Genomic DNA, 27,804 nt, shown 5'->3' with positions numbered 1-27,804 from the left:
GTGTTACCAGTAGATATAAGTTCTCTCAAAGGTTAAAATATTTTCTAAAGGACCAGCCACAATTAAAAATTTGAATATATTTAATAATATATAATAAAAGAATATGGAAATAGTAGGAATACACCAAAATGCTACTGGAGTCGCAGAAAGAGTACCAGATGAATTTTATATTAGATTTATATGGAAATAGTAAATATTTATTTACAATAAACACCCGAGTTACAATCACAGGAAATATTAAAATAACACAGACAAATAGATATACATAGTAATAGATAAAAACAGTACTTAACTAATTTCACTATATTTTTTGTGACTGATTTAGAGAATTACCTAGTCACCTACTAGAGCAAGGCAAGATGAAGTAGGTGAGGGATCCTTCTATGTCAGGTTCCAAGAAACAGACTGGCAAGTCTGACTGAGACACTTCTCAATATAATATCTAAATGTTATATCTGGGATAGCTTACAAAATGAAATCACATATGGTCATCTGACTCTGTTTCTCACACTATCACCAACATTAGAAACTACCAGGATTTTAGCACTTATGTGTTACCATGCACACAGATTGAGCTTTCCTGAGATCTGCTGCAGCTCCTTAAAGTCATGAAACAATTTCAAACCTCTATCCTTCCAGAGTAGCAATTAGCTCACCCCAAAGACAATACAGAAAACTTCCTAGTACAGATTTTTTGTCTTTGGCTGCAATCAGAACTGTAAGATAACATATTTATGGCCTAGGCCCAGTCATTTAATTTTCTTACTATTTCTCAAGGTCAGGTGGATTGAGATTAACCTCTTCTATTCCAGTCTCCTCTGTTAACAAATATATATTTAAACATTACAATAATGCATGTACATTTCTTTTCTGCCTAGCAGGATACACTGTTGATACATTTTAACACAAGCAGGTTTACAAATACATTTCCAACACAAGTATCTGTACAAATCAGTTTGATATTGAAATAACATATAATTCTTTACTAAATTCCAGTTAGTTCTGCTGGCATATGTTACACATCAACTGCTCTACATCTCTTGGCCTAGCTGGCAATACCTGACATCATCACACTGACTGCTGGGTTTATTCATTACTTCTGAAAGCAGATATCTGGGGGAAGTTGATAGTTGCCTTAGATATGGGTAATGCCAAGACCACCATGGAGACTGTGACCTATAACTACTAAACTGAACTCTCAGAAACATCCACAACTCAGTCCCACAGAGGGCCATACAGACCAACCCTACAAACAGTACTCCTGATGGCTCCTGAAACATTGCTTCGCTCAGTGGTTCTCATGTAACATATGATCAATTCCCCCCAAATGGACACCACAATGTGTTATAATGATCGGTCATATCACAGTGGATTCCTTCCACTAATAACTACTTAGCAGAACACCTAAGAGGCAGAATGAGCATCTGTCATTCACACTGTAGTCGGACAGTTACAGCATAGCACCACCAAAAAGTTTGACCAAACCATGATCATATCATTAGCATGCTGCAGAACTTTATCCTTGCTTATCATTTCAATATATAATATTTGCGAAGAGCAGCAGACAAGGAGGCACCATCTAGCTCCCATGAAGGACTGTTTAGCAAAGCCTTCCAGGGCATTAAGGTGAGAATCTCGGTTATAATACTTTACAAAAGCATTTAGAGTGGATCAGATAAGAACCACACTTATGTCTCCTAAACAGCCCCACATGAAGAATGCTGCTGAATCCACAGTGGAGTTTATAGTATGGGGCCCTGCAAAGGCTTCTTAGTGCTATCATAGCAGTAATTAATAATGCCTTCTACCCTTTGGAAATAGTTTTCTTTCTTACCAAAATTCAAAATATATTCAGGTCTAACAAAAACTGTTGATCAAACATCCTGATAGCTTTAGTCCTTTCATTGTGAATCTACAACTGTCTGCAAGTTCCATATTATGAAGCAATTGCTTACCAAAATTATGATGCTGATTGTGAAAGGAAGGAAGTTAGACCTTCAAGTTTAAGGAAATCCCGGGATAACCTTAAACACAAATGGCGGTATAGTGACAAGACCAATCCTGTCCTTGTGAAACATTGTATACGGAGGGTCCACAGCAATGTCTAACTTCAAAAGACTTCTGGCTGATGTGATAGCTACCAAAAATTGTAATCCATGTCAGAAATGTTAGGGGATGACTCTGTGGACTCAAAAGTGAGATTTATTCAATCACTGCAAAAAAAAAACTTCTTATCTCACTTGGGAAGTGCTAATATATTGGGTGGATTAAGATGCAGAACCCCTCTCAAATGAACATTAGAAATATAAGTTAAAGCAAATTTCCAAAGTAAGCATGGTGATAACATGGGTACACAGTGGACAGTATGATCTCTTAGTGGTAAGATCTTTGCCTCACAGTTCCAGGGTCACCTATTCAATCCTGACCTCAAGTGACTTGTTGTGCAGAGTTTTGTCCATTCTCCCCATGTCTGTGCGCATGTTTCCCTTTCAGCTTCCAAAAAACATGCAGATTATTTGGTTATAATGCACTATATATATATATATATATATATATATATATATATGTATAGAAGGGGAAGAGAGACACAGACAGACAGTACCCAGGAAATATACAACCTTTACAATTAGTTCCTGTACAACTAGTTTTATCTTTTTGTTTTATATATTGCATTTATCCTTGTCATTGTAGCCTGTGTCATGGCTGAAAAGGATGTGAGGGCTAGTTCACTTACTTGGTTAAGAAATGAATACATTAAATGAAATTAAATCAAAAAAATAATTCTATACAAGAAAAACTGACAGAGTGGAAGATAGATCCAGCATCTCTGGCAATTATTTAAATACTACCTGTAAATCTCCCTAATCTACTATCAGTCATTCCTTACAACAAACCAAGTTGACTTTGACATGTAAGTCTCTGGAAGATGCTGATTGCAAGGAGTGCCCCAACAACTCAAAGTTTATGAGAAGGGTTTGACTGTTCCACAGATCATTTGCCTTGCACTGAAAGGGACTCCAGATATGGTTCTCAACAAAAAGCTGATACATATGTTGCTGGTACCTGTGTTGAGGAAGATTCCAAGAGATTCTGCACAAATCCTTTTGATCTGCAGCAATCTATCACTTAATTTCTTTGTTTAGAGAAGGAATAAAAGGAGGCTTGTCCAGTAAGATCCCTCTCCTGATCCTGCAGGTTGAAGACATGCTCAGATGCAGACTTGTATCTATTAGGATCCTCATTAACACATGATTAAGTATCCTCAAGAGTTCTCTGGTAGACAGGTAATTACTTTGTGTGAACTATCCAATAAAAGTACAATACCTTTTCTGCATCCTATCCTTCATAACATGCTTTGCATTTTGAAGTCCAGTGCAGATAGCATGGACACTGCTAGCCTGGCTTATCCAGAGATAAATCAGTTATCTAAGCCAAAGAGAATGTGAAAGCCCATCAGCCTCAATGGCATTGATGAAGTAATGCACATGGTAAATGGCCGATAAGCTAACTAGACCAAAGGGAAACACTCTGAAATGGCAGTGCTGATTTATGGCTTGAAGCCACAGAAATTAGTCTAGGAAAATTAGTAGTTTGAGTTTGTGACTGAATAATAACAGTTTAAGTATATGTTTTGTACTCAATCACTACTTGGAGAATTACTTTTCTATTCTGAAACTACCTCAGACATAAATGACATGATATCTCTCAGATGCAGAAAAGCTGAGATGTCACCAGTAGCATGGTAAAGGAACACCTGTCTTTAGGTATAAGGGAGGAGGGGCTGTGACTGCATACATTTATCTGACCACTGATGTGCTGGCAGCATTCTCTCCTTCCAAAACATGTCATACAAATACGTAACATACTGTGCTGAGCATTGCTTTTTTTGTCCTTTTCTCTTTTTCTCTATCAGCTTCTTGTTTTAGGATTTTTCTTTGCCGTGCTATTTCTGTAAATTTACTTTCATTTATTCTTTGCTTCCAAACATGAAGCAGGATGTGGTGTAGAAGTATCCACTGCATCGTGCACCAGACTCACCATTATCACCTGTCAGTTTGCCAGCAGTCACTAGGCCAGCCATTGTTTAGGGAGATGAAGGTAATCCTGTGGGAGTTGACCAAGAGGACTCACTGATGTTCTGGTGCTGCTTTTCCATTGAATGGAGAAGACACTACCTTAAAGAGTGGTACTGGGGCTTCCCCCTTTGGTCACCTGGCAGAAGTTGTGGAGGCTCGACAGCACTGAAAAGGACCAGTGGTGCAAAACCTGGATTGGCATCCTGGAATGCATATTTATTTGACTGGCAAAGTCACATAGCTGCATGTCTCTGACAACTAGGTCATCAGTGGCTGGGCCCAGCTATGATGTCAGTCATGGAGGTGACTGATTTCTGGATGGATGTAGTTCTGGAAAGCTTGGCAGGCAGTCCTCACCCAACATTATCCCCATTATGTTATTCTTTGTTTTATTTGTATCACAGTCCCCCTCCACTGATTGCTGTACAACACACCCCTATCACCACCAGTCCAGCTTGTGCGTGTCTGCATATCTCCTTTGGGGCCCCTTTTTTGTATCAGCACCTTCCCTGTCTGTCTTTGTCTGTGTCATATGTTTCTCATATGTTTGTGTGTGTGTGTGTGTGTGTGTGTGTGTGTGTGTGTGTGTGTGTGTGTGTGTGTGTGTGTGTGTGTATGCATGCGTGCTGCTGTTGCTGCCTTTCCAATATCCTCCTTTCCCACTCACTTCACCCCCTTGCTTCCACCCCCTTCATACCATTATTTTCTAAGTATAAAAAAGGACTCCTGTCCTACAAAAAAACTGCCTTCTCATCCATGCCAATTTTCTCTTTCTATTGCCTTTTTGTGTATTCCACTGCTTGTTGTTCCCTCTTTTTGACTGTCCTAAAACATAGATTATAAGCATACTTGGCACTTTGCTATATTACCCTTATATGGACCATCATCTGTACCGATGTATGATAGTGGTGGTCTGATACACTTTTAAATGCACATCTTTGTAACCATGCTACATTTCTGTTAATAGTCTATAGTCAAGTGATCTGCTGTAGTGCAATCAACTTTTTTGAGTGGTTATTGCTGATTTTGAGGGTACAAGGCATATTAATGCAGCACTATCTCCAGCAGATCTGCTCTTGGTTGACATTTATGCATGCCTAATTCCCTTTGGAGCACATCTCACAATTCCAGCGTCACTACTTATTGCACCTTAATTGTGTCACTGTTCTTTAAGGACCCTTGGTAAGATTCATTGGAAATAGAAACATTTTGTATGATTCTGATATATAGACAGTAAATATATTAATATTGTACAGGTATTTAGTTTCGTTGATCAGTCTGTAAGTGGGTATGTAGAGCAGGTTTGGGTTTGATTCCCACAAGCTTACTTTATACACTTGCTGATAGTCAAGAAGGTACTTAAATAATTGGTGTACACTAGTCACATCAGAATATAACTTTCATTGCCTTTGTATGGTATTCATTTATCAAAATATAAAATAAAAAACAATGCTAAGAACCACTTTTTCGTTATATAAAAAGCCATCTATCATACTCACAATGAAGTGACCTGTCTTATTAGAGCAACCAAATAACCTTGGTGGATGATCCTCAGAGCTGCTTTCCAATAATGCTGAAGTTTGGTATTCTTGTTTACCTCCAAGGACATCCCAGAAGTTATCTGTGAATACAGATGTCATAACGATTTATTAGAAAAAGAAGCTGAGTTAAAATAAATGGTTTTATTTATTTGCAATACTTAGGGTTGTGCACACAAAACATAAAGGACTTGAGCTGCGCAAAGCTTATGTGTTATATATTATGAAAGGCTGTAGGTGGCCCGTCTAGTAATGAGTTATTTGAGACCACCATCGTATAGACTTAAATAAGTATCTAGTTCCATGATGCTGGACAGTTACTTATGAACCATAAATAATATTTATTTTACCTCTTACACATGTACTTTGAATGACTGTGAGAAAATAGCCATGATAGAATTCAAATATCTTACTGAATGAAAAAGTCAAAAGGGCAGTATCACGCAGAAAAACAGGGAACAAAGTTAAACTATACAACATTTATTATGTTGTATAACAAAAGACTGATGGAAAAATTTAATGCAGCTAAATAAACTTGGAGTGCCAATGTATTATGTGCTGTCTCCAGTGTGTGAAGGCCACAACTAATGCATTGTTGTGAAAATGCATTTCAGTGACCGATTGGCTTTTATACTGAGCAAGACATGTAAGATACTGGGATAGAGCTTTTGATGACACTTTCTATAACCACTGGCATGTTATTTTGGATTATCTGAAGTTGCTTCTGGTGTATCCAGTGTTGTAGGGATGTTAAGGGTGGTGCAGTACAGAAATATGTAATATAGGAAAATGTGTAGCTCATTTGTGAGAAAGAGCTTTCCTTCTTTTTTATCAAGCCAATCCTGTCTCAAGATATGGATATTTCCAAACGCATGTAAGCTACATTTCAAGTTATAAAGAATGTTCACTTGTATTCATTTGGTAGTATATTCAATATAATGCACTAGTACAAAATGGAGATATTGTAGTTTCCACATTTCTATCCTCATTGATCCCAGATTTCTCTGCACTATTTAGTCTTATGCAGTTACAAAATTACTTAATATGTACTCTCTTTGTGACTGACTGCAGTCTTCAGTAATTTATGAGAAAACATAACAAAATACAAGAGACTGGGCAATCATATGACATGAAATCAGGGATAGTTGAAAGCTATGCCCCAAACACACTTTAGGTATTATGTAGGGGCAAGCAACAACTCTAATTTGTGATACTGTGGCCCTTGTATCTATTAACTAATAGAATCAGCTCCAGAGCTTCTAAAATTCAGAGAAAAAAATGTCTGTATTTAATTGTGGTAACTGTACAACTTAAGTCTAATTTGTAAAACTACAGTTGTGTCCAGTATTCTGTATTTTGCCAACTTTCATTTCTGTTTAAACAAATGTGGTTTCAGTCCATTGAGTCAGTCCCTTCAGGTATTTCTCCTGACTTTGTTGCTTTAGTCATTTCTTGTTTCTTTCTATTCTTGTATGCTTTCAATTACTTTTCATCACCTCCTCCATCAATCTCCTATAGTAGTCCATCTACCATTACTCCATCTGCCTGTCACTTCTGTTTTTCAAGATAAGAATTCTGTCTTTACAACTGTGACATGCTGTATGACAATGTTATTCCAAACTCGTATCAGATATAAAAAAGTCAGACATACCTCTCAAGTGTACCTCATTATGAGGAACATACCTCATTTGTGGTCTTAAAAAGTTCATGTTCCTCGAAGTTTCACATTGAAAGGATTTGTCACATATTCAGTGTTGGGAATTTGTTTTACTTGATATCCATGGTAAATAGAAAACAATCATATTAATTCATGAAAAAGATCTTTTTTATAAGTAAAACCAAAATATTTAACCATCCTTTGACCTGCTTATTTGAAGTTGTCAGAAAGCTATTAATGTGTGTGTGTTCCACATTTTGCCTATTTGTTCCACATTATGAGGTCTAGTGTTCCTCATTTGGAGATGGAAGGTTGAGGGCTATGAGGTCAGATATCAATTATCGTAAATAACAAAAGGAATAGCTCCGCATAAATGTAACATATGATGCTAATTTAAACGTGTATATGACCTAATGGCTAATGTATCTGAAGTGAGAGGGATGTATACTCCTTTTCTTCTGACTGTATGTTATGTATGTGGCCTGTATTACACCACCTCCCCAGAGAAAAGTCTCTGCTTATTTGCAGAGCTCAGTTGCAAGAAAGCAAAATAAAGAAATTATTTAGAAATGTGGCTTCTGCTCCTTAGTTTGGTCAGCTAGAATCCTGTTATTTCCATTAGCTAAGGAAAAGTTGGGTTGTGTTACTTTTACTCTCTCCTTTCAGAGGTCCATAAAGCCCAAGGGAAAGGAAACCCATGGTAGTCCAGCTATCCAACAAATGTTCAGACCACCCATCTGTTTGCAAGTCATTATACAAAGAATCCAGTTTTGATTCTTCAAAAGACATTGTGGGGCTGTTTCTTGGGCACTTATTATTGTTAGATCATTACTAGTACTTAAAAAGGACTCATTGTCATGCAGTATACTCTAGAAACCAAAATGTGGGTGAGTACATCTGTAGCTCTGAAACCTCCCCAAATGGGGTGCATCAAAAGCAGCTTCTGGGTAAATCAAATCCACCAGTTATTGTTGCTTTATCAGATGAAGGAAGTGGTTGTAATAACTAGCAGAGAATGAGTATGAATTAAAGGAAAGATGTGTAGGACCTAAGTATGAGTCCACCGAAGTATCATCTAATAACAAGAATCATGAGAAATAAGGTAAAGATTAGATATGAACTAGTACATCAGAAAGGGCTTTACCTGGAACCAGTACTTATCAACTAATACCCAACTCTCACCAACTTTCTTTCTATTATCTCCACAGTCTGTGTCTATAACAGAAACATTAACATGAAAGGAGTCAATCTATATCTAGGTCATTGTTAGTTTTCTGTCAAATTATTTTTATCTTAGATACAGTGATATAGAAAACAGAGAAAATGAGTAGTAAAAACCACAATCAACTTAAACAGAAAAAAAATTATATGTATGTAAAAACTGTATAACTTTCACTGCGGTCCTGCTCCTCTTGAGAGAGATTACACAGCACATCAGTATTATAGTTCATCAAAACCCACACTGCCTCTTGAAATGACAACCACAATTTATTCAAAGGAAACTGATCAACTAGGAATTGACTCCACTGATGCAAAATTAAGTATGTAGTAACTATAGATGCTAAATAGATCTAAGAGGTATTAATACGTGAAAGTGCTCATTCTATGTACTTGGAATAAATTTAATTTATGTTTTATTTCGTGGTGGTCCTTTTCTGTTTCTTTCTGATATTCAGCTTTTTATCTCTGAAGTTGGACCTTTGGACGGTAGCGGAACTTCAATTAACAACAATAACAACCATAGAGTATTAGGAGGGAATGAGCTGCGCTGGTGCAGCGGTTAGCATTGTCGCCTCACAGCCATAGGTTCTCCCGTTCGATGTTTGGCTGGAGGAGCTTCTGTGTGGAGTCTGCATGTCCTCCCCGCGATGGAGTGATGTTAAAGACATGCAGGTAGGTGCAAGCGTGAATGGGTGTGCCTTCTTTGAAGGTTGGGCATCGGACTGGCAACTCAGCACTGTAAAATCCACTACCAATCATGAGCAGACAGGAGTTCCACAATAGCCAAAAGAGAGCATTAGAAGGTAATATATACAAATATTGTAGTATAATATAAGTTTCTGTCTAGACCACTGAAGAAGCAAGTGAAGTTAGAAAAAAACACCCACTTTGTGTCTTGGAGCAAATTTCAACATGTGTGTGTGTGTGTGTGTGTGTGTGTGTGTGTGTGTGTGTGTGTGTGTGTGTGTGTTTGTGTGTATCAAATTCCCGGGTACACAGGGCCAGATTCCTGATACCGAAACACCTTTTCTCAGTCTAAGTGACTTACTTCAGTGTAAGGCCTATCTATAAAGAGGCTTACTATGGGGACCAGATTCTAAAACACCTACTGTCAGCCTGTTTTCAGTGTAAGTGGTCACTTACTACTAAGAGCAAGTCTTTTGGAATCAGGCCCATAATAGGTTCATAGGTTGGTACTAGGCTATCGGCCCTAGGGCCTATACATGCCTAGCCATAACAATTCCCTGGCTATTTCTTCCCACACTGTTTACTTCCCTGGACCCCTGTCTAGCAGGGTGACTGACGTGATCGCCGGGGTGAATTTCCTTTCTCCCATCCAATCATCAAGGTTCCATTTGAAGAGGGCCAAAGAGGCGCTCTGCTTGACATGTATGGGCAGTCTATTCCAGAGTCTGGGGAGTCTCTGGGTCAGGAACCTATCCCTCCAGCATGTTTTGTTTATTGTGATGGCAAGATTTAGATCCATGGAAGCATGTGGCTCTGAGGGATTGGGATTTCTTTAAGTGTAGCATGTCCAACAGCTCTGGGTTTGATATGGCTTTGTATGTTAAGCAGAGATCGCCTCAGAGTAGACGATATGCAACAGAGTATAGCTGGAGTATTTTAAGGTGGTCAGCATAGGGCATCTGCTTTAGGCTTCTGAATCTTTTAGTGAGGTATTTCTTCAGCCTTTCCAGTTGTTGCAGATGTCTTGAGAGGTACATACCAAATGGGGCATTGTATTCTATAATGGGTTTAATGAGGGATGAGTACAGTGGGACAATCACCTCCTTTTTTTCTGGATGAAAAGCCCTTAGTGATGAGGTGTGCCACATAGAAGGATTTCCTGACTGTTGGGGCGATGTGGTAATTGAAGGTGAGACCACTGTCCACCTGTGTCCCTAAGTCTCTTATCACACTTTCGGTGTTTAGTGTACTGCCACCTATGTGATAATTCACAGGTACATGTTTTTTCCCAAAGGGGATAACTATACATTTCTTGGCATTGAGCTTGAGCCCATGGCTCTGGCACCAAGCATCTGTTTCTGTAAGGCCCTTTTGTAGAGTATCCACATAATTTGGGGAGTCAATAATGGCTCCCAGTTTGCAGTCGTCTGCAAACTTTGGTAGCCAGCGTCCCTTAGTGTTGGCCTGTACTTCAGAGAAGTGGATGCCAAACCAAAGAGGTCCCAGGACTGAACCTCTGAGGTACTTCACTTGTCACTTGTCTGGAGCTGGATTTGGAGTCAGCTACTTTTACAGTGTGGGTTCTGTCAGTAAGCCAGTTGGCAACCCATCGAGTGATGTAGGGATTAATGCCCAGCTTTGTAAGTTTATCTATGATTCCAGAGTGGGGGATGGTGTCAAAGGCCATGGCGAGGTCTAGATACGCTGTGTGGACTGCCTTACCCTTGTCCACAGCTCTGGAGACTGATTCGAAGAAGTCAATAAGGTTCAGGAGACAAGATCGGCCCTTCACAAACTCAAACTGGGTGGGGTCCAGTGTTTTAAGGTTGCCAATGTCTTTGTTTATAAGTTCCATGATAATACATTCCATGGCCTTGCAGATCAGGCTTGTCAGACTGATGGGGCGGTAGTTCCCGGGATCCAAGGTGGATCCCCCCTTGTGGAGTGGGATAACTGTAGCTGTGCGCCACTCAGTAGGCATGAAGCCTGAGGTGAGGGTATGATTAAACATGACACTTAGGTGAAGTGCCAGTTCATTCTGTAGTTCATGTAGTACACAGCCTGGGATGTCATCTGGTCCCATGGATGTTGTATTCTTAGCTTTGGACAGTGCATTTTTTACCTGTGTGGCCGTTATTACCGGAATTTGGCAATCTTCCAGTACTGAGATGGGCCATTTAGAGGGTGAGAGGGGGGTGAAGTTGGTACTGAATCGATCTGCCAGGATATTGGCAATATTCTTGGGATCAGTATATTTAATGCCATTCTGATGTAGCTCAGAGCAGATCTGAGCATTGCCATTTATATTCTTGATACAGTTATAGAATGCCTTGTGGTTGTCTTTGGAATCTTTGGCAATTTTATTTTCGTAACTAGCTTTGGTGGATTTTATGAAGGATCTCAGCTTCTTACTGAGGCTGGTAAGGGAGTTTTTTGCATCCTGGGATTTTCCTCTTTTCTGCAACAGTTTTTTTTTTTGTTGTAAAGTTTGTTTATGGCAGGGGACCACCAGATTGGCTTCCTTTTTTTTGGAGGAGAGCATCTTGGTTCTATTTGGGATGGCAGAATTCATGCATGAGTGGATGTGGTCATACAGTGCCTTAGTGTAGGACTCAGCAGTCGAACTTTCAGTTCCTGCTTGCATGGGTGTCATAAAGTTTGTAACTTCTGACTTGAGTAGCATGAAGTTGGCCTCGGAGTAGTTTTTTATGGAGGTTTCCTTACTGGGGGGTGGGGGTGGGATGTGGATGGTAAGGGTGATTAGCTTATGGTCTGACCTGACCAACAAGGGGGTGACCATAGGTGTGGAGCATCGATTTTCCATGTTGGTAATGACCAGGTCTAGGATATTGGAGCCCCTGTTGGGACTATGGATTAATTGATCCAGGGCATTGGAATTTATGAATTCCAAGAACCATTGGGCATAGGTGTTGGTGCATGAGTAGTTTTCCCAGTTAATGGCAGGGTAGTTGAAATCACCCAGTATTAGGGTGTTTGGTTGTATATTAATATTTTCCAGTATGTTTAGAAAGGTGCAGTGAGAATCTTGAGGCATGGTGGGGGATCTGTAGCAAGCTACAATTTGGATTGCAGTCTTACCTAGTGTTAGTTGCATCTGGAGAATTTCAGACGCATTGTGTTGGGCAACTAACCTGGTGGTGTGAATTTCCTTGGCGAATATGGACACTCCTCCACCTTTAGTGTTTTGATCCTGGTTTGGTAGCTGAAAAGTGTGGTAAGAGTTGTAGCCTGGTATTGCAGTGGTGCTCTCTGGAGCCTTGACCCAGGTCTCAGTTACTGCACAGATATCGATGCTGTCCATTTTTAGGAGTGCCTCAAGAGAGTGCATTTTGAGGTTTAGACTTCTAGCACTGAGTAGCATTACCTTCAGATTTTGCGTGCTTGTACCTGCTATGGTGGTGGTTTTGTCCTTTGTACTTTGGCTAAAAAAGGCACTATAGGGGTGGCAAGAGCCTTAGCCAGTAACCTGAATCCCAGGGGCAACAGGTGCAGACCATCTCTGGCAAAGCATCATGGTCTGTCAATCATGTCATCCCAGGCAGACAGATACTGGATCCCCTTTGAATGACATCAGAAGCTTAGCCAATTGTTGAAGTCAATCATTTTGTCCTTATATTGTGGTATCATTCTGGGCGAAGGCAGGATGCTACTCAGGGCTAGGGCCATACCTGCCTATGCCACATGATTCGAGAGCTCTTCCATGTCTCTTTTCATGTAGTCCAGGGAGGTACATCTCAAGTCATTCACTCCAACATGGACAATGACAGTGTCATATTTGTACTTGTTGTGGAGTGACTTGAGTGCATGAGTTATGTGGCAGATCCTGGCACCCGGCGGGCAGCTCACTGTAATTTTCTCCTTGTTCAGCCTGGTGAGTGGGACATCAGTTTGCCTGACTATAGAGTCACCTATGCCTAAAGTGTTAGGTACGTTGTCTTGCTTTATGGGCTGTTGCTGGGTGGCACACTGGTGTTGTGAGCTACGTGACACTTTGGTTGTGATTGGTGTTTGTTTAAGTTTCAGCTTCGGAGGTCCTTGTTGCTTTGGCAGGTTACAGTTAAGGTTACAGTTAATCTAACTTTATAGGAAACCAGTATACTCTGTTGTAGTTTTTCCACTGACTTGTCTTATTTCTAGGAGATTTAACAAATCTACTGAAGGATTTGCAGTATAGTAAAGAAATTCTTCATATTTACTTTATCTGCCAGGCCTTGACTCTAATTGCAATATAATCTAAGGTTTAGTTGGGTATAAGTTTATATTGGTTATAAAAATAAGCTATTACTTTCCTCTTAGATATAAGCAAAGAGTAGATATTAGCCAAAATATAAATCAAACCTTTTATGGAAATTATTGCCAGTAATGATAAAGGGTGACACTTCAGTGAATGACCAAAAATGACACATCCACACACGCACAGATGCATGTGAGCACACACATGCACATTCGCACCCGCACACACACAAACACACATTTTACACACGATACTAGGCAGGAACTGAAATGAAGAACCAAGAGCTTTGTGTCATCAACACTAACTGGCAAACAAACTATACCATCCCTTTTGTCTACAATGTGAGCTGATGTATAATATTTTCCTTAAGTGTGATGTTTTGAATAATGCGGTCTGGATCCACCGCCTAACTTATGCTCTGACTCTGTTTCTACACAGTATGTATCTAATACCAGATGGTCCTTACAACTAAAGAAGCTGATTTATATACTCTTTTCAGAAACTTTTTCAGTGATCTTCTTCCTTTATTCTGGAGGAAACTGTTTTTAGCAGCTTCTTTCTTTTCTCCACTTAAACCCAGGTATATAAAGACCAGTCACTATGTTTTTATGCAAAACATTTCCTTCTCTTAAAGTATGTCAAATCTATTATATTTCTTTAAAAGAGGTAGCTGAAATTCTGCTTCTAAAGAAAGCTCTGAGTCATGATATAATGGTAGGAATTAATAGCAGGCAGGCTTACCAGCCCTTTGGCCTTGGATATCTTCATCAGTTTGGTATAAATCATCTTGGAGGAAGACAAATGCTTGGAGATTTACTGTATCATAAAAAGAGACATTGTCTGATAGGGAACCCAATGTAAGAGTATTGTTATAAACGACCTTATGATTCCATTTCCTCTGACTTATATAAGCCCGTTCATGTCAGTCTCCACATGTCTGGTCAGACTTTTCCATTGAACAAATAAATCTGAAATAAATGAAGAAAGAAAGAGGAGAGAAAAGAGGATGTGGAATGATTTTCATCTTTCTTTCCTTTGTAACATCTGAGTTGGAAAGTTTCGGGATTGGTTAAGCCAAGAAAGTCTGCTGCACCAAGATAAAACTTTTCTGCTCCTACAAAAACCTGGCATAGTAAAATGCAACCACTTCCACTGACATTCAAGAGACTGCTACCCGATGCCTGGATGCTTGTTCACCATATGTATAACGTAGGTAGGCCTTTAGCATTTGTTTGCCCACCCAATATCTCTTCCCAACATATGTGTGCAACAACAGTAAGAAATCAGACAAGAGAGAAACTGAAAGTAGGAAAACATTAGAGATTTTCTAGGTGGTAGAAAAAGAGTTGCCTCAGCTCAAATGTCAAAAGCTTAAAATCCAAGATGGGAGGACACCATTATACGATGATATAGCCTTCAACGCATCTACTACTTTTGCCACCATTGGCCTAGGCATCCTGTCCATCTATTTATTTTTTTTTCATCAGAACACCCTGCTTCAGTAGTGTGTACCCACCTGTGGAATGGAGGAGCCAGAAAACAGACTTGGGCCTCCTGGTCGCCATTGTCTGATGTTGTTTAGTACCTCAAACAATCTACATCTTTTAATATGTTCTAATTTGATATTGCCATTGAATTTCAAATTTCAGATAGGAACTTAAATGGAAAACCAACACATCAAGGAGAACTAGAAGTTTAGAGAATTTAGAAGGAGCAAGACTGACATCATTTGAAGAAGGGAAAAAAAAGGATTAAAAGCAGTAAGAGTGAAAGGCAAAAATATTTAATGCACAAAAAGCCTGAAAACTCCTAGCTCTTCCCAACAAATTATTTTTGTTAAACTTTGCACAATGCTCACAATTATCAGTATTCTGGTAACATCCAATATGAGACATGATTTAGAAGATAATCTTCTGGAGGTTGCCCTACAGTGGGATAAGTTTAAGGCGAACAAGTTTCAGCACACAAATTTCTGTTCTCCATCTTGTGACTTTCTGATCACTTTTCTATAGAAAGTATTGCAGATGCAGATAATGATACTGTTTGCAAGCCTGCAGTAACCAAAAGTTTTATGGCTTTCTGTGTGTGTGTGTGTGTGTGTGTGTGTGTGTGTGTGTGTGTGTGTGTGTGTGTGTGTGTGTGTGTGTGTGTGTTTGTGAGAGCATGTGCACCTATGCAATGTGTTCAACACATCAATACATTTATCATTAAGATCACTGCAGAAAGAATTTGTAGTATGTATGCAAAGCATCATAACTAAAACCTCTATATTTACAATCCCCAACTAAATCATGATTTTTGTAGGGGGGGTTTGCACTGCATGAAAGAGCAGTTATGACCCCCATTCCCCTCACTCTCCAAATACCTAAATACATCTCAGGTGCACAAACTTGGAGAATGGGAAAAGTTTAAAACAAGAAACTAATGCTTTCTCTTTTCTTCAGATTATAACACTTCAAGAAAAGGGAATATTTTAAAGAAAACATGTTTTTTTTCTGTTTTCTTTGGATTGCATAATCTGGGAGATACCATTACAGACCTTTTGCAAAACAGCACCATCTGACATACAAAGACATCAACAAAATACAAAATTCTCTAATTTATGCATGACAGTGTAAGTGCTGGCAACACATTAGATGAAAAAAAAAATAAAAAAATTGTGTGTTGGGGGGGGGGTGAAATTTTGAGTTCTTGTGATTCTTTGCTCAAATGCTGTGCACTTTGCCACAAAGACAGTGCTGCATGCTTTTAACCAGACCATTGGTAGAGCCTTCTACAAAAACTATTGTGTATTAACTCTGGGTTACTCAGCTCTTGCATATCTTAGTGAAAATTTATGATTTATGAGATGACAGCCTAAGAAATTCAGTACTTCAAAAGACTTCTACTTAACCACAAAAGACCCTTGGGCAAAACATCATCCAGGACATGGCCACTCAGGCTTATGAGTACTCAGCTTCTGTAGCTTTGAAAGGCCTTCAAACTGCACTGTAGAATGTACAGTAGCTCAGCTTTGATATCTGAGTTTAATGATGTCTGCTTAAGACCAATAATTCTTAATACTTTAGATTGGATGGCAGGTAAAAGCCAGTTTAATGCCATGTTGCAGTGAAATATCATCGTGTTGGACAGTTGCGTGGTAATACTAGCTTTATTCGTTTCATTATATGCTTACTTGCCTTCACTCCTGTTGATGTCTGTTATATTAGTACATGATTAACTTAAAGTCTGGTATTCTTGTGTTTAATGTATGCAACTCTTAAGTTTCCCTGATGTAAAGGAAACCTGTGGTGAGCCCTATTTGCTCAGATGGCAAATCAAATATTCATTTTAAAATACACACACAGTAGAATCCTAAGATTTATTTCTGTTTTATTTTCTTAGTCACACATTTAACCAAACCAAATTAATTTTTGATATGTAAACATTTTACCAATAAAATATAATAATATTAATGCTGAGACATAGTCACTGTGCCTTTTTTAGTTCGTTTCTCAGAAAACAGCCCTTTAAGATGTAAACCAAGAAGCAACATATACCCCAAGCATGAATGCTATATAATATAAAGTAAGCAGGATGAAATGAGCCTGATTATTTCTGTTCAGGGATATACGTATTGGAATTGTTCAAAGTCTGAATCACATAATTATTAAATGTTGCTTAGCTATAGTTGGATATGTAGTGGTGCAACTAAATTTTACATCAGAACAGTTCCATTTGAAAAACTGGTGTGTTCTTTCCAAAGAAAAAAAAAAAAAAAAAATATATATATATATATATATATATATATATATATATATATATATATATATGCTTAGAATACACGGATAAATATACCCTATAAAAATAGAGCTTGGGTAGTTAAGTTGCAACATATTTACTGTTTTGTAGTAACTAACTAAATCAGGCAGTTCGTAGTGAAAAATAGAAACTCAAGTTTTGAAAAAAAAAGCTCTTATTAATTGATTTAATAATATGTGAATTCTTAATGTCATCATGTACACATATGGAGAACAGTCATTTCCTGTTTCAAATCTGTTACAAATACGTTTGAGGTTTTCGCATTTTTAAATTAAAGTACTTGAGGTTTTGGCAGTTTTTAATTAAAGCCTTGATTTGTTTTACAGTGATTTGGCCATGTATGGAAAGGGTTTACTCTGGGACAAAGCTTAGCCTTGCATGTTCCTTTGCTGATTAATGGTAATGATGTAGTAGAACCAGTTTATGATCTGTAGCATTATCATAGGAAATAAAAGACTACAGCAGAATTGCAGGTCGTATGTATGATTCTTCACTGATCTTCAGCTAATCTTCCATTTATTTATCAACATGGGATGCTTGTCATGTCAAATATATATCAGCAGAAGGATTTCTCTTTCAAGGGTTACCAAACTTATGTATTCAATTTCCAGTGCATGAGAAACAGAAGTGATGTGTATGTTATTTTCTTACACTTTGCTTATTCAGCTATATATTTATTTGGAAAGTGAATAAAATGGATTAAATATATCTCAATGCACAATATTTTTTACAAAATATGATTCCCTGAAAGCAGTGTGTTGGCAATAAATATGCCAGTTCAAGAAATACAACAGCATTCTTGAAAAAGTCAGTTATTGTGCAGTTACCTTCTCAGAGCAGTAGACCAATGTGATCTCATTATTTTAATATCACATAACTGCAAGTATCCTTTTCTTTTATACTTGTGAATTAGTAAAATATTACGCATTTAAAATATAAGTTGATGCTGACACTTGTATTATTTACTCCATGTTAAGCTACATTGAACTCACTTAATACGCACCATCAAGTTGTAGTTCTGTCACATAACCATCACTTTATCTCTCCCTCTTATTTTCTATTTGTTATCTCATTCTCAAGTTATACATTGTTTTGGGAAAAACACTTTATGCCCCATAGAAATACTACTAAGGGACATGGTCTGCAGGAAAATAAATCCTGTTTTTCTACATACACATTTAATTTTGGTTCATTTGTTATACATTGTCTCTTTAAGACTGGAGGAGAACAAGCTTTATTATCATTCATTCAACAATAACTGCTTAAACCAACTCTAAGAGTTGTTTGTGCATGTGTGCGTGTGTGCGTGTGTGTGTGTGTGTGTGTGTGTGTGTGTGTGTGTGTGTGTGTGTGTGTTGGGGGTTAAGAGTCTTACCCATCACTCATCGGGCACAATGAGTAGGAATTAATTCTGAGTGCAGTGCCACTCCATCTCAGGATGCACACATTTAATCCCATGACAATAATGCCTATGAGCTAATTGGAAGATTGCCAGTTGAACTACAACCCATTTATGAGATATGGAAAATATGAACACCCAGTGAAAACACATGCAAACCCAAGGAGGACATGCACACTCTGTATAGAAGTTGTTCCAAATGAGAATCAAACTGGAGAACAAAGGCAACACAACTGTACCACTGTTTATCTCTTGGTTTCTCATTAAAGATAAAATATCTACTGTGTCTATCTAAGTGGTAAACAGTTATCGTCTTTATTACATATTCATCTTTTGTACTATCATGCTATCATGGCAAAGTAAAACTGAATACAGTTATCCATCTATCTATATACCTATCTGTCTGTCTATCTATCTTTCTACCTACTTATCTGCCTTTATACAAACATCTTGCAAAAAGTTACATCTGAGCAGGAATGGTAATACTTTTTTTAAATTCATGCTCTATCTGTGAGTCAGTGTTTTTACAGTGTGTGTGTGTGTGTGTGTGTGTGTGTGTGGGGGGGTGCATATTACAACTATAAGTGTGACTGAAGGTCTCAGAAAATCTCAGTAGTATGTGTGTTATTTCAATATAACAAATTAAGAATGCATTTTTCATTCTCCTCCCCATATGATATATTTAATGGTAATCGGCAGCATCTCTTTTCAGTAAGCTTCTAAAGAAGGAACACTATTCAATAAACTCCATATAGGCTTTGCGCACAGCCTACACGGAGTTTACATGTTTGCGCAATGACTGGCAGCTTGTAATGCACATTAATGATGTGCGATGGGCCTAAGCTAGGTTTCATGGCTAGCAACACTGTTGCAAGCCAGGAAACTGTCTAAGTGAATGTGCATAGCAATTCTGTGCTATGTAAAGCAGAGCACCTATGGTCTGTGGATTTGCACGGCATGCTACAATGATCATTAGGGCTTCACAAGTAGCTGTCAGTCTGTTAGTCCAACACATCTATACAAAGGCCAACATAATGTGGGGACAGATAACTAGAAATAAGGACATATTTGACATAGATGTCACATAGAAATGTGTTAGAATGTAAGACTCTCAACCTCTCAGAGCAAGAAATCTGGAGAAATCTATAAATAACGGGGGGGCAAAGGCCTAAAATTGGGGACAGATTTTTTAATATTGCTCTTCTAAAATTAGAAAGTTGATAGAATAATAGGTTGTACAGTAGTCTGCACTTTCTGAAGAGCATGAAGTTTGAAACTCAAATGTCTGTCATCAGTTTCTGACTTCAGTCTGCAATGACTCCAATGATTTGTCAGAAAACCAAAATGTTGTGAGGAAAAGATCAAAAATATGAGACAAAAACTGGACATTCTGCACAAACCAAGACAGTTGAAAGGTACAAACTCAAATGTATGTAATATTGACTCACATCAGTCCTGAGATCATCCCAGTGATATGGCAGAAAGCCACAAATTTGATAAGGAACACATCTGGACATCCCGGGAAAATCTGGACAGTAGAGCAGTATGAATGTGAAGTATATGGTCCAAAGACAGTACAGGACAGTGTACCTACAGTACAGAGCATTGTGATATCTCATTCCTGGCATTGTGTACTGAAGCTGTGTAAATGATCTGTAATGGTACATGTACTGCCTTGTAAAATGAACACTCAGGGGAAGTTTCCATATCTGATAGGGACGCACACATGAAATGTGTTTTATGTGAATGTCACACAAGGTGACATAACAAAGGGGAGGGCGTCTGTGTGAGATAAGAATCCTTACATGAATAATGCAGAGGACATCTATCAGGGATCTGACATACAATTGGGGTAGGGTGCATATTGTGAAGCTGAGCAAACAGATATACTTGAATATGGGTGTACTCTCAGCAGAGGTCTCTAGCAAGGTATTATGATACATCCACACTCTATGAGGGTAACTACGCACACTGTTCTTGTGCTATAACATCTGCTGGAGGTGTTGGGGGGGCACTGCTATACCTGTATATGACAGTATGGGCAATACAGGCTAGTTGCCTTGTGTGCATGGCATATCTATATCTATATCTCTATGTGTGTGTGTGTGTGTGTGTGTGTGTGTGTGTGTGTGTGTGTGTATACATATATATATATATATATATATATATATATATATATATATATATATATATATATATATATATATATATATGGCACAGTCCACACTGTCATGAATAAAATACATGCCATTAATGTTGTCAAACACCTATGTATTTAGTGTCTGCATCAGTAGAACAGGTAACACACACAATTTTCTTGGGTGGCGAAAGCCAGGGAACCTTTTTGACTAGGCTTATATAGGCCCCAGGGCTGATAGCCTAGTACCTACCTATGAACCTATAAGTGTTCTGCACCATCAGACAGTCATATATATTCCACATAAAGCATACCTAGGTATGGCCAATAAGCTGTGTGACAGCTCACTGTGACAAAGGTGGTATTCTTCTTTTACACATCACTGGAAGATGTGTCGGGAAGTACATGATGATGGGTGCTTTGTACACTGTTATTTGTGTGATGATTGCTGGGAACCTTGAAGGTATTATGGACTCTGATGTGGATGCCCTTCACTTACCCAGTACTACATGTGTTACATTCAAGGGAGTAGTCAGCACTGTGACCACATGCTGGTGGATGTACCACTTATTATCTATCCAAACACATGGGTCACATACCTGTTGGTCTAATTATAGGGTGCGATGTCCACATTATAATTGCGTGGTGTGTTTGTTTCCTGAAATAACAAATCCCCACCTGTGTCTTGTTAATGCAGGTGTTGTCATATCTCAGGCAGCAGTGTTTGGTGTGTGTATCTACTGCCTGTATTATACTAATGTCACAGTTGCAGTCTGTGATTGCCCATATTACGTAGTACTTCAGGCACCTGTGTGGACACAGCATGTGTATATCATCTGTGATGTCGATCACTTATCTAATGGGCATTAAAGGGCCCAGCAGACATCCCTGATGTACTGACCTGATCATTGGACCTGAGAGATGACTTGGAGTGAGATGCCACGTATGTGATACAGTGGTCTACCCATTTGGTGATATAGCCATTTATGGCCACATATGACAGTGCTGAGGGAATACCTCAGTTTGGATTAATATCAAATGCCTTGACCTGTTCCACAGTGTGATACTGTTATCATCATGCATGTCATTGATGACTTCTTTAAGGACCTCTAAAGAAACAAGAATAGCACCTAGGTAAACCAGGCAGGATACAAAATATAAAACAGTAGTAAAAAAAATCCCAAACCTGGAAACGTTGAGGTAAAATACAGCATTTATTCCAAACAGGAAAAAAAATCACAAAGCTTTTGGGATCAACCCTTCATCAGTGTGTAAAAAAAAAGATCAGGTGCCTTTAAATAGTAAATTCAAACAAGAAGACCTAACCACATGACACAGCTGTATTAAACACTTCAGTTTAAAGACATATATACAGGTAAAATGTTACTGAATGTCATTATAGCCATAAAATAAGTAAAACATTTAACAAAGACCCATCCACACAAGATGTTATTTCAAAGTTAACTGTCTTCTTTTTAAAATAGGTTTAATGTTTACTGCTGTATTTAAACCTGAAAAACAATCAGCTTCTAAGAGTGTGATCCTTGAGTATTCACATACTTTTAACTCATTGTTAACATCCCCCCTTTTTTTTCTTCTGTCTGGTGTCAATCACTCTAAAGTTAAATGTATGTGTATTTCCTTTCTTCCACATATGCTTGCCCAAAGCGTTAGTTCCTACCTTTCTATGTATTTCAGATTTGTGTTCAATAATTCTGTCCTTCAGTCTTCTTGTGCATTTCCCTATGTAGAATGCTTGACAAATCTTTCAGCATGCCATATACACAATGGCAGCGGTATTACAAGTTGCAAAACACCTGAAAGTACATTTCTTCTTAGTGTTAGGATGTATAAGTTCACAACTTGTATTTATATCATCACAGCATATACAACTATAAAAGGAAATGTGCCCTGTTTTCTACTTATATTCAACTTTTTATTATTTTTAAAGTCCTTATAGCATAATCTTTGTTTCAAATTCGGACAGGTATGATATGAGAACATGGGGGCCTTTCCATCTATTCTGATTAGCTCAGGCACATTTTTGAGAATACCCCAATTGTTTCTAATAATGTTCTTAACACCCTCTTATCTACGATTATATGCTGTGACATGCCGTATATTGTTATTTTTAATAGAATTATGACCAGAATTAACATGGCTAGTATTAGTAGAAAAGTGGGGTCTCGCTTTGCCTGTTCTTTTCTTACTTATTTTATGGGCTATACTGACTTTCAGTAACATTTTACCTGTATATATGTCTTTAAACTGAAGTGCTTAATACAACTGTGTCATGCGATTAGTCTTATGGTTTGAATTTACTATTTAAATTAAAGCAATTGATCTCTTTTTACACACTGATGAAGGGTTGATCCCGAAAGCTTTGTGATTTTTTTTTCCTGTTTGGAATAAATGCTGCATTTTATCTCAACGTTTCCAGGTTTTGGATTTTTTTACTACTCTTTAAGAACCTCTATCAGATGCAACAGACATGATGCAGCATTAACAACTCACAAAGGTCTGTTGCACACAGCCAGAATAGGAGTAGCATACATGCAGAAGAGGTCCATAATCACATGCTGGTCCACCTTACAGTCAAAGAGAGACAGGATGTCTGTATACATGCATGCATTAGGTGCTGTCCCCTCTACTCAGATGGATGCATGTTGATGTACACCCTTGTATGGGAATATAACCCATGTGGAGTTTGTGTTGAAGTGTGTATTCCACAATATTACAAAGGAGTATATGTTGAGTCACACTAAAGTCAATCTGTGAAGTTGTCAAAGGCCATTGCTTCCGTGTGAAGGGCCTAGAGGAAGGTAAGACAGTGCATACTGCCTATCATGATCTGGTCAGGGGTTTTGACACAATCCTCCATGCTGGTATCATTGAGAAACCTTCACATTTGGGGATTAAACTGTATGTTATGAGATGGATAACCAGTTTGGACACTGACAGAACACATACTATGAAAGTTGGTGAATCAACCTGTACCAGTGGAGCTGTCATCATTTGCAAACTCCAGGGATCTGCATTTGTCCCTTCCTGTTTGGACTCTATTTCTTGACAGTTCAGGCTAAAGTATATGGCCATTTCCTTACAAAGTTTGCTGATTTTTGCATATTGAGTGCAATCATTGAGTCCACCAATGATGATAACATAGTACAAGTACAGGAGGAGCTAACACAAACAAGTGAATAGAGACAAAGACACATGATCTACAACTAAATGTAGAAATGTGTTTTTTTTTATGTTGTCCATTTGAAAAGTAGAATTTCCTGTCAATAACAGCATTGACTGCAGTCCTGCTATGCTGACAGTCAGCGATGCCATCACTGGGAACACAGGTAGATAGCAGTCTGTCCTTTGACCACCAAGTGTCCACACTAGTATTGAAAGCCTATATCGTGCATATCATACATCACGCCATCATATGCAAATCATAAGACTGTATGACAGCACTGTAGTCAAACCACATCTAAACAGTAATAAAGTATAATGCTCTCTTCTGCATGTACCTCACCAGACACATGTAGCAGCTGGAGAGACCACAGGTCATTGTCAGCAAGATAACACAGGGCCTACAAACCATGCCATGATGTATATGGATAGAGTTAAGCCGTGTCACTATAATCTGTCTGGTATAGGATGAGGTGACTTCTGCCAGACCTCCAGGCCAGTGTCTCACCCTGTCCTGGTGAGAGTACTGCATATCCAAAAATCAGATATAGTTGATAACATCAGCAGTATCTGTTGAAGAGACTATGGTATTAACAGTATCCCACATGCTGGTATAAAATGCTCTCTGTAATGTTAAGCATGAGCTTGCACACACACACACACACACACACACACACACACACACACACACACACACACACACACACACACACACACTTGACTACAATGAGAACAGAACCCTTACCTAAGTATGCAGACTACAGCACTCAGTACTGTATGCAAGCGCCATGGCACATGTCTGACTTGGAGTGTGTGTGATGACATCAGCAGTGTCTGTTGAGAAGATAACAGTGTCACACATGCTGGTGTAAAATGCTTCCTGTAATGTCAAGCAAGAGCTCACACAGACACAGACACACACACACACACACACACACACACACACACACACACACACACACACACACACTTGGCTGTACTGAGAATAGAGCACCTATCTAAGCACACAGACTACAGAACTCAGTACTTTATGCAAGCACCACAGCACAAGTCTGATTTATGCAATAGTGCAGATCAACTTATAATAGATGACATCAGCAGGCCAAGAGGTTGGATGGGCTACATGAAATGGAAGTGTAGGCATTTGCAAGAATCAAAATACTGTCATTCCATGGTATTGGAGCAGTAATTGTGGGATACACACTTTTTCTCTTCTGTCTAGACGCACATGCACACGAAGTTGCCTGCAGTGAGACCAGAACCCCTACCTAAGTACACAGACTACAGAACATTGTACTTTATGCAAGCACCACAGCACAAATCTGATTTAAATAAGAGTGCAGGTCAACTTATAGATGACATCAGCAGACCATGTGGGAGACAAGATGTTGGAAGGCTTGCATGAAGTGGATGTGTAGGTATGTGCAAGAATTAAAGTACTGAGAATCTGTGGCATTGGAACAGTAACTGTAGGATACACATTTCTGCTCTTCTGTCTAAACACACACACATACACACAGTTGACTGCAGTGAAAACAGAACCTCTATCTACATACACAGACTACAGAACACACTGCTGTACACAAGTGCACAGCACAAGTCTCATCTATACAAGAGCGCAGGTCAAATTATAGTAGATGACATCAGCAGGCCACATGGGCGATAACAGGTTGGAAGGCCTGCATAGGCACATAGCTTCATAGGTTCATAGGAGACCAGCCTAATAGCCCTAGGGTGTTTAGAAGCCTAGATGTGCAAAAACACAAGTACCCTTCTTGAACATAGTTGGATAGTTGTTTTTAGCAGAGTGATTTTGTGAGCAGCACCAACTGGCCATGTCTATGAGGGACATAGGTGCCACTCCAGAGGTGACTTTACAATCACTCAACCAGTAGTCAAGGTTGTGCGTAAACAGGATCATTGAGGAGCACTGCTTCACATGCAGTGGGGGCCTATTACAGAGGCATGTGAATCATTGTGGGATATATCTGTCTTCCCAGCATATTCTGTTCATGTTACATTCTAGACTGAGAAACCTGGGGCAAATTATTCTTGTCCCATTTGTTTGGAGATGTCCATCATTTTCAGAAGGGCAGGGTCTGAGATGGCTGTGTAGAGCAGGCATAGGTCACCTCTCAGCAACTTGCATGATACTGAGTACAGTGACAGGTATGTCAGTCTTTTCATTTATGTCATGTTTGGAGGTCCGGAGGTTTCCCAGGCACAAACTTGTGTTTTCTCCAGATGCTGCAGGTATCTGCTGAGGTACAGACAGATGGGAGTATTGTACTCAATTACTGGTCTGATAAGGGTAGAGTACAGCAGAGATATGACCACCCTAGTCTTGGATTAGATGTCCATATGTATGATGTGCGCAAAACAGAATGTGTGTGTCACCACTATGGGCACATAGTGATGAAAGTGTAGATTGCTATCAGCATGTGTTCCCAAGTCTCACAATACTGTGTTTGAGCTTAGGGGAGGTGCTATGTATATCATAATTAGCAGGGTTACTTCATTGTCAAATTGGACAATGAGGCATTGTACGGTTTAAGGTTCAGTCCATGAGTTTGGTGCCAATCATTTGTGTGGCAGCCCCTTCTGTAAAATGTTAACATTATTGAGGCACTCTGTATTACTGCATCCATTTAACACTTATCTGCAGTCTTGGTTACCCATAGGCCATCCACCATTGCCTGGGGTTCAGGGAAGAAGTTTGCAAACAGTTGAGGGTCCAGCACAGATCCTTATGGTATCCTAATGTTAAGTGGCTGGTGGTGGAGGTGCAGTCTCCAACTCTGAGAGTGTGTGTTGTGTCAGTGAGCCAGCTGCCTATCCCTCTACTACTGTATGGCTTAATTCACACCTGGGAGATCTTCACTATGACACATGAATGGGGGATACTGTCAAAGGCCTTGGATAATTCAGCATAGGCAGTATGTCCTGTTGTCCTTCATCTTGGTCATTGGGGTCAGTATCCAAGAAGTCCAAAAGGGTCAGTAAGCAACATCTGCCCTTGACGAAACCAAAATGGGTAGTGTCAAGTGTGTTGAAGGGCACCCATGTCCCTGTTGAAATAGTCCATGCTGATTCCTTCACTAGCCTTGCAGATAAGGATTTTTAGGCATATGGTTCAATAGCTGTAGTTCTACATGTTACCAGAGCTTGTGGAGTTCCAGTAGGTTCATAGGTTCATAGGTGTGTACTAGGCTAATGGCCCTGGAGCCTTTATAAGCCTAGCCCATATGATTACCCTTGCATCATGCCACCTGACCTTAGTTCCCAGTGCCTCTGTCAACTAGAGCCACTGGAGTGATCCCTTGGGTGAATTTTCTATTTCTCATCCACTCATAAAGATTTCTCTTGAAGAGGGCCAGTGAGGTGCTCTGCTTGACATGTATGAGAAGTCTGTTCCATATCATGGGCAGTCTCGGGGCTATGAACCTGCCCCTCCAGCATGTTCTGTTGATTGTGGTAATGAGGTTGAGGTCTCTGGAGCATGTGGTATGAAGAGATTGGGATTTCTTTAGATGTAGCATTTCTAATAGAGCTGAGTCAGACATGACTTTGTAAGTCAAGCAGAGATTACATCTAAGTAGGCAATATGAGACAGACAATAGTTGGAATTTTTTGAGTCTATCCATATAGGACAAGAGTGGCCTAGGATCCTCTTTGTGAGGTATTTTTGGGGCCTGTCCAGTTGTTGTAGGTGTCTAGTGAGTTACATGCCAAATGGGGCACTGTACTCAATGACTGGCTTAATGAGGGAAGAGTAGAGGGAGACAATGACCTCTTTCTTCCTGGATGCAAAACCCTTAGTAATGAGATGTACCACATAAAAAGACTTTCT

At 39.1% G+C, this 27,804-nt stretch overlaps 1 protein-coding gene across 1 annotated transcript in view; it reads right to left on the bottom strand.

Moving 5' to 3' along the window:
- The window catches only part of SCIN (scinderin), a 1,026,348-nt gene that overhangs the window by 123,813 nt on the left and 874,731 nt on the right, over positions 1–27,804 (bottom strand). The window contains exon 13 of the mRNA XM_044066756.1: positions 5,576–5,697. Coding sequence (XP_043922691.1) covers positions 5,576–5,697 — 122 coding nt within the window. The remainder of the gene's footprint in view (positions 1–5,575; positions 5,698–27,804) is intronic.

This window comes from Protopterus annectens, chromosome 3.part1, assembly GCF_019279795.1.
Source record: "Protopterus annectens isolate FY-2018-M chromosome 3.part1, PAN1.0, whole genome shotgun sequence".
Lineage (NCBI taxonomy): Eukaryota > Metazoa > Chordata > Ceratodontiformes > Protopteridae > Protopterus > Protopterus annectens.
This window is presented reverse-complemented; position numbering and strand designations above follow the sequence as displayed.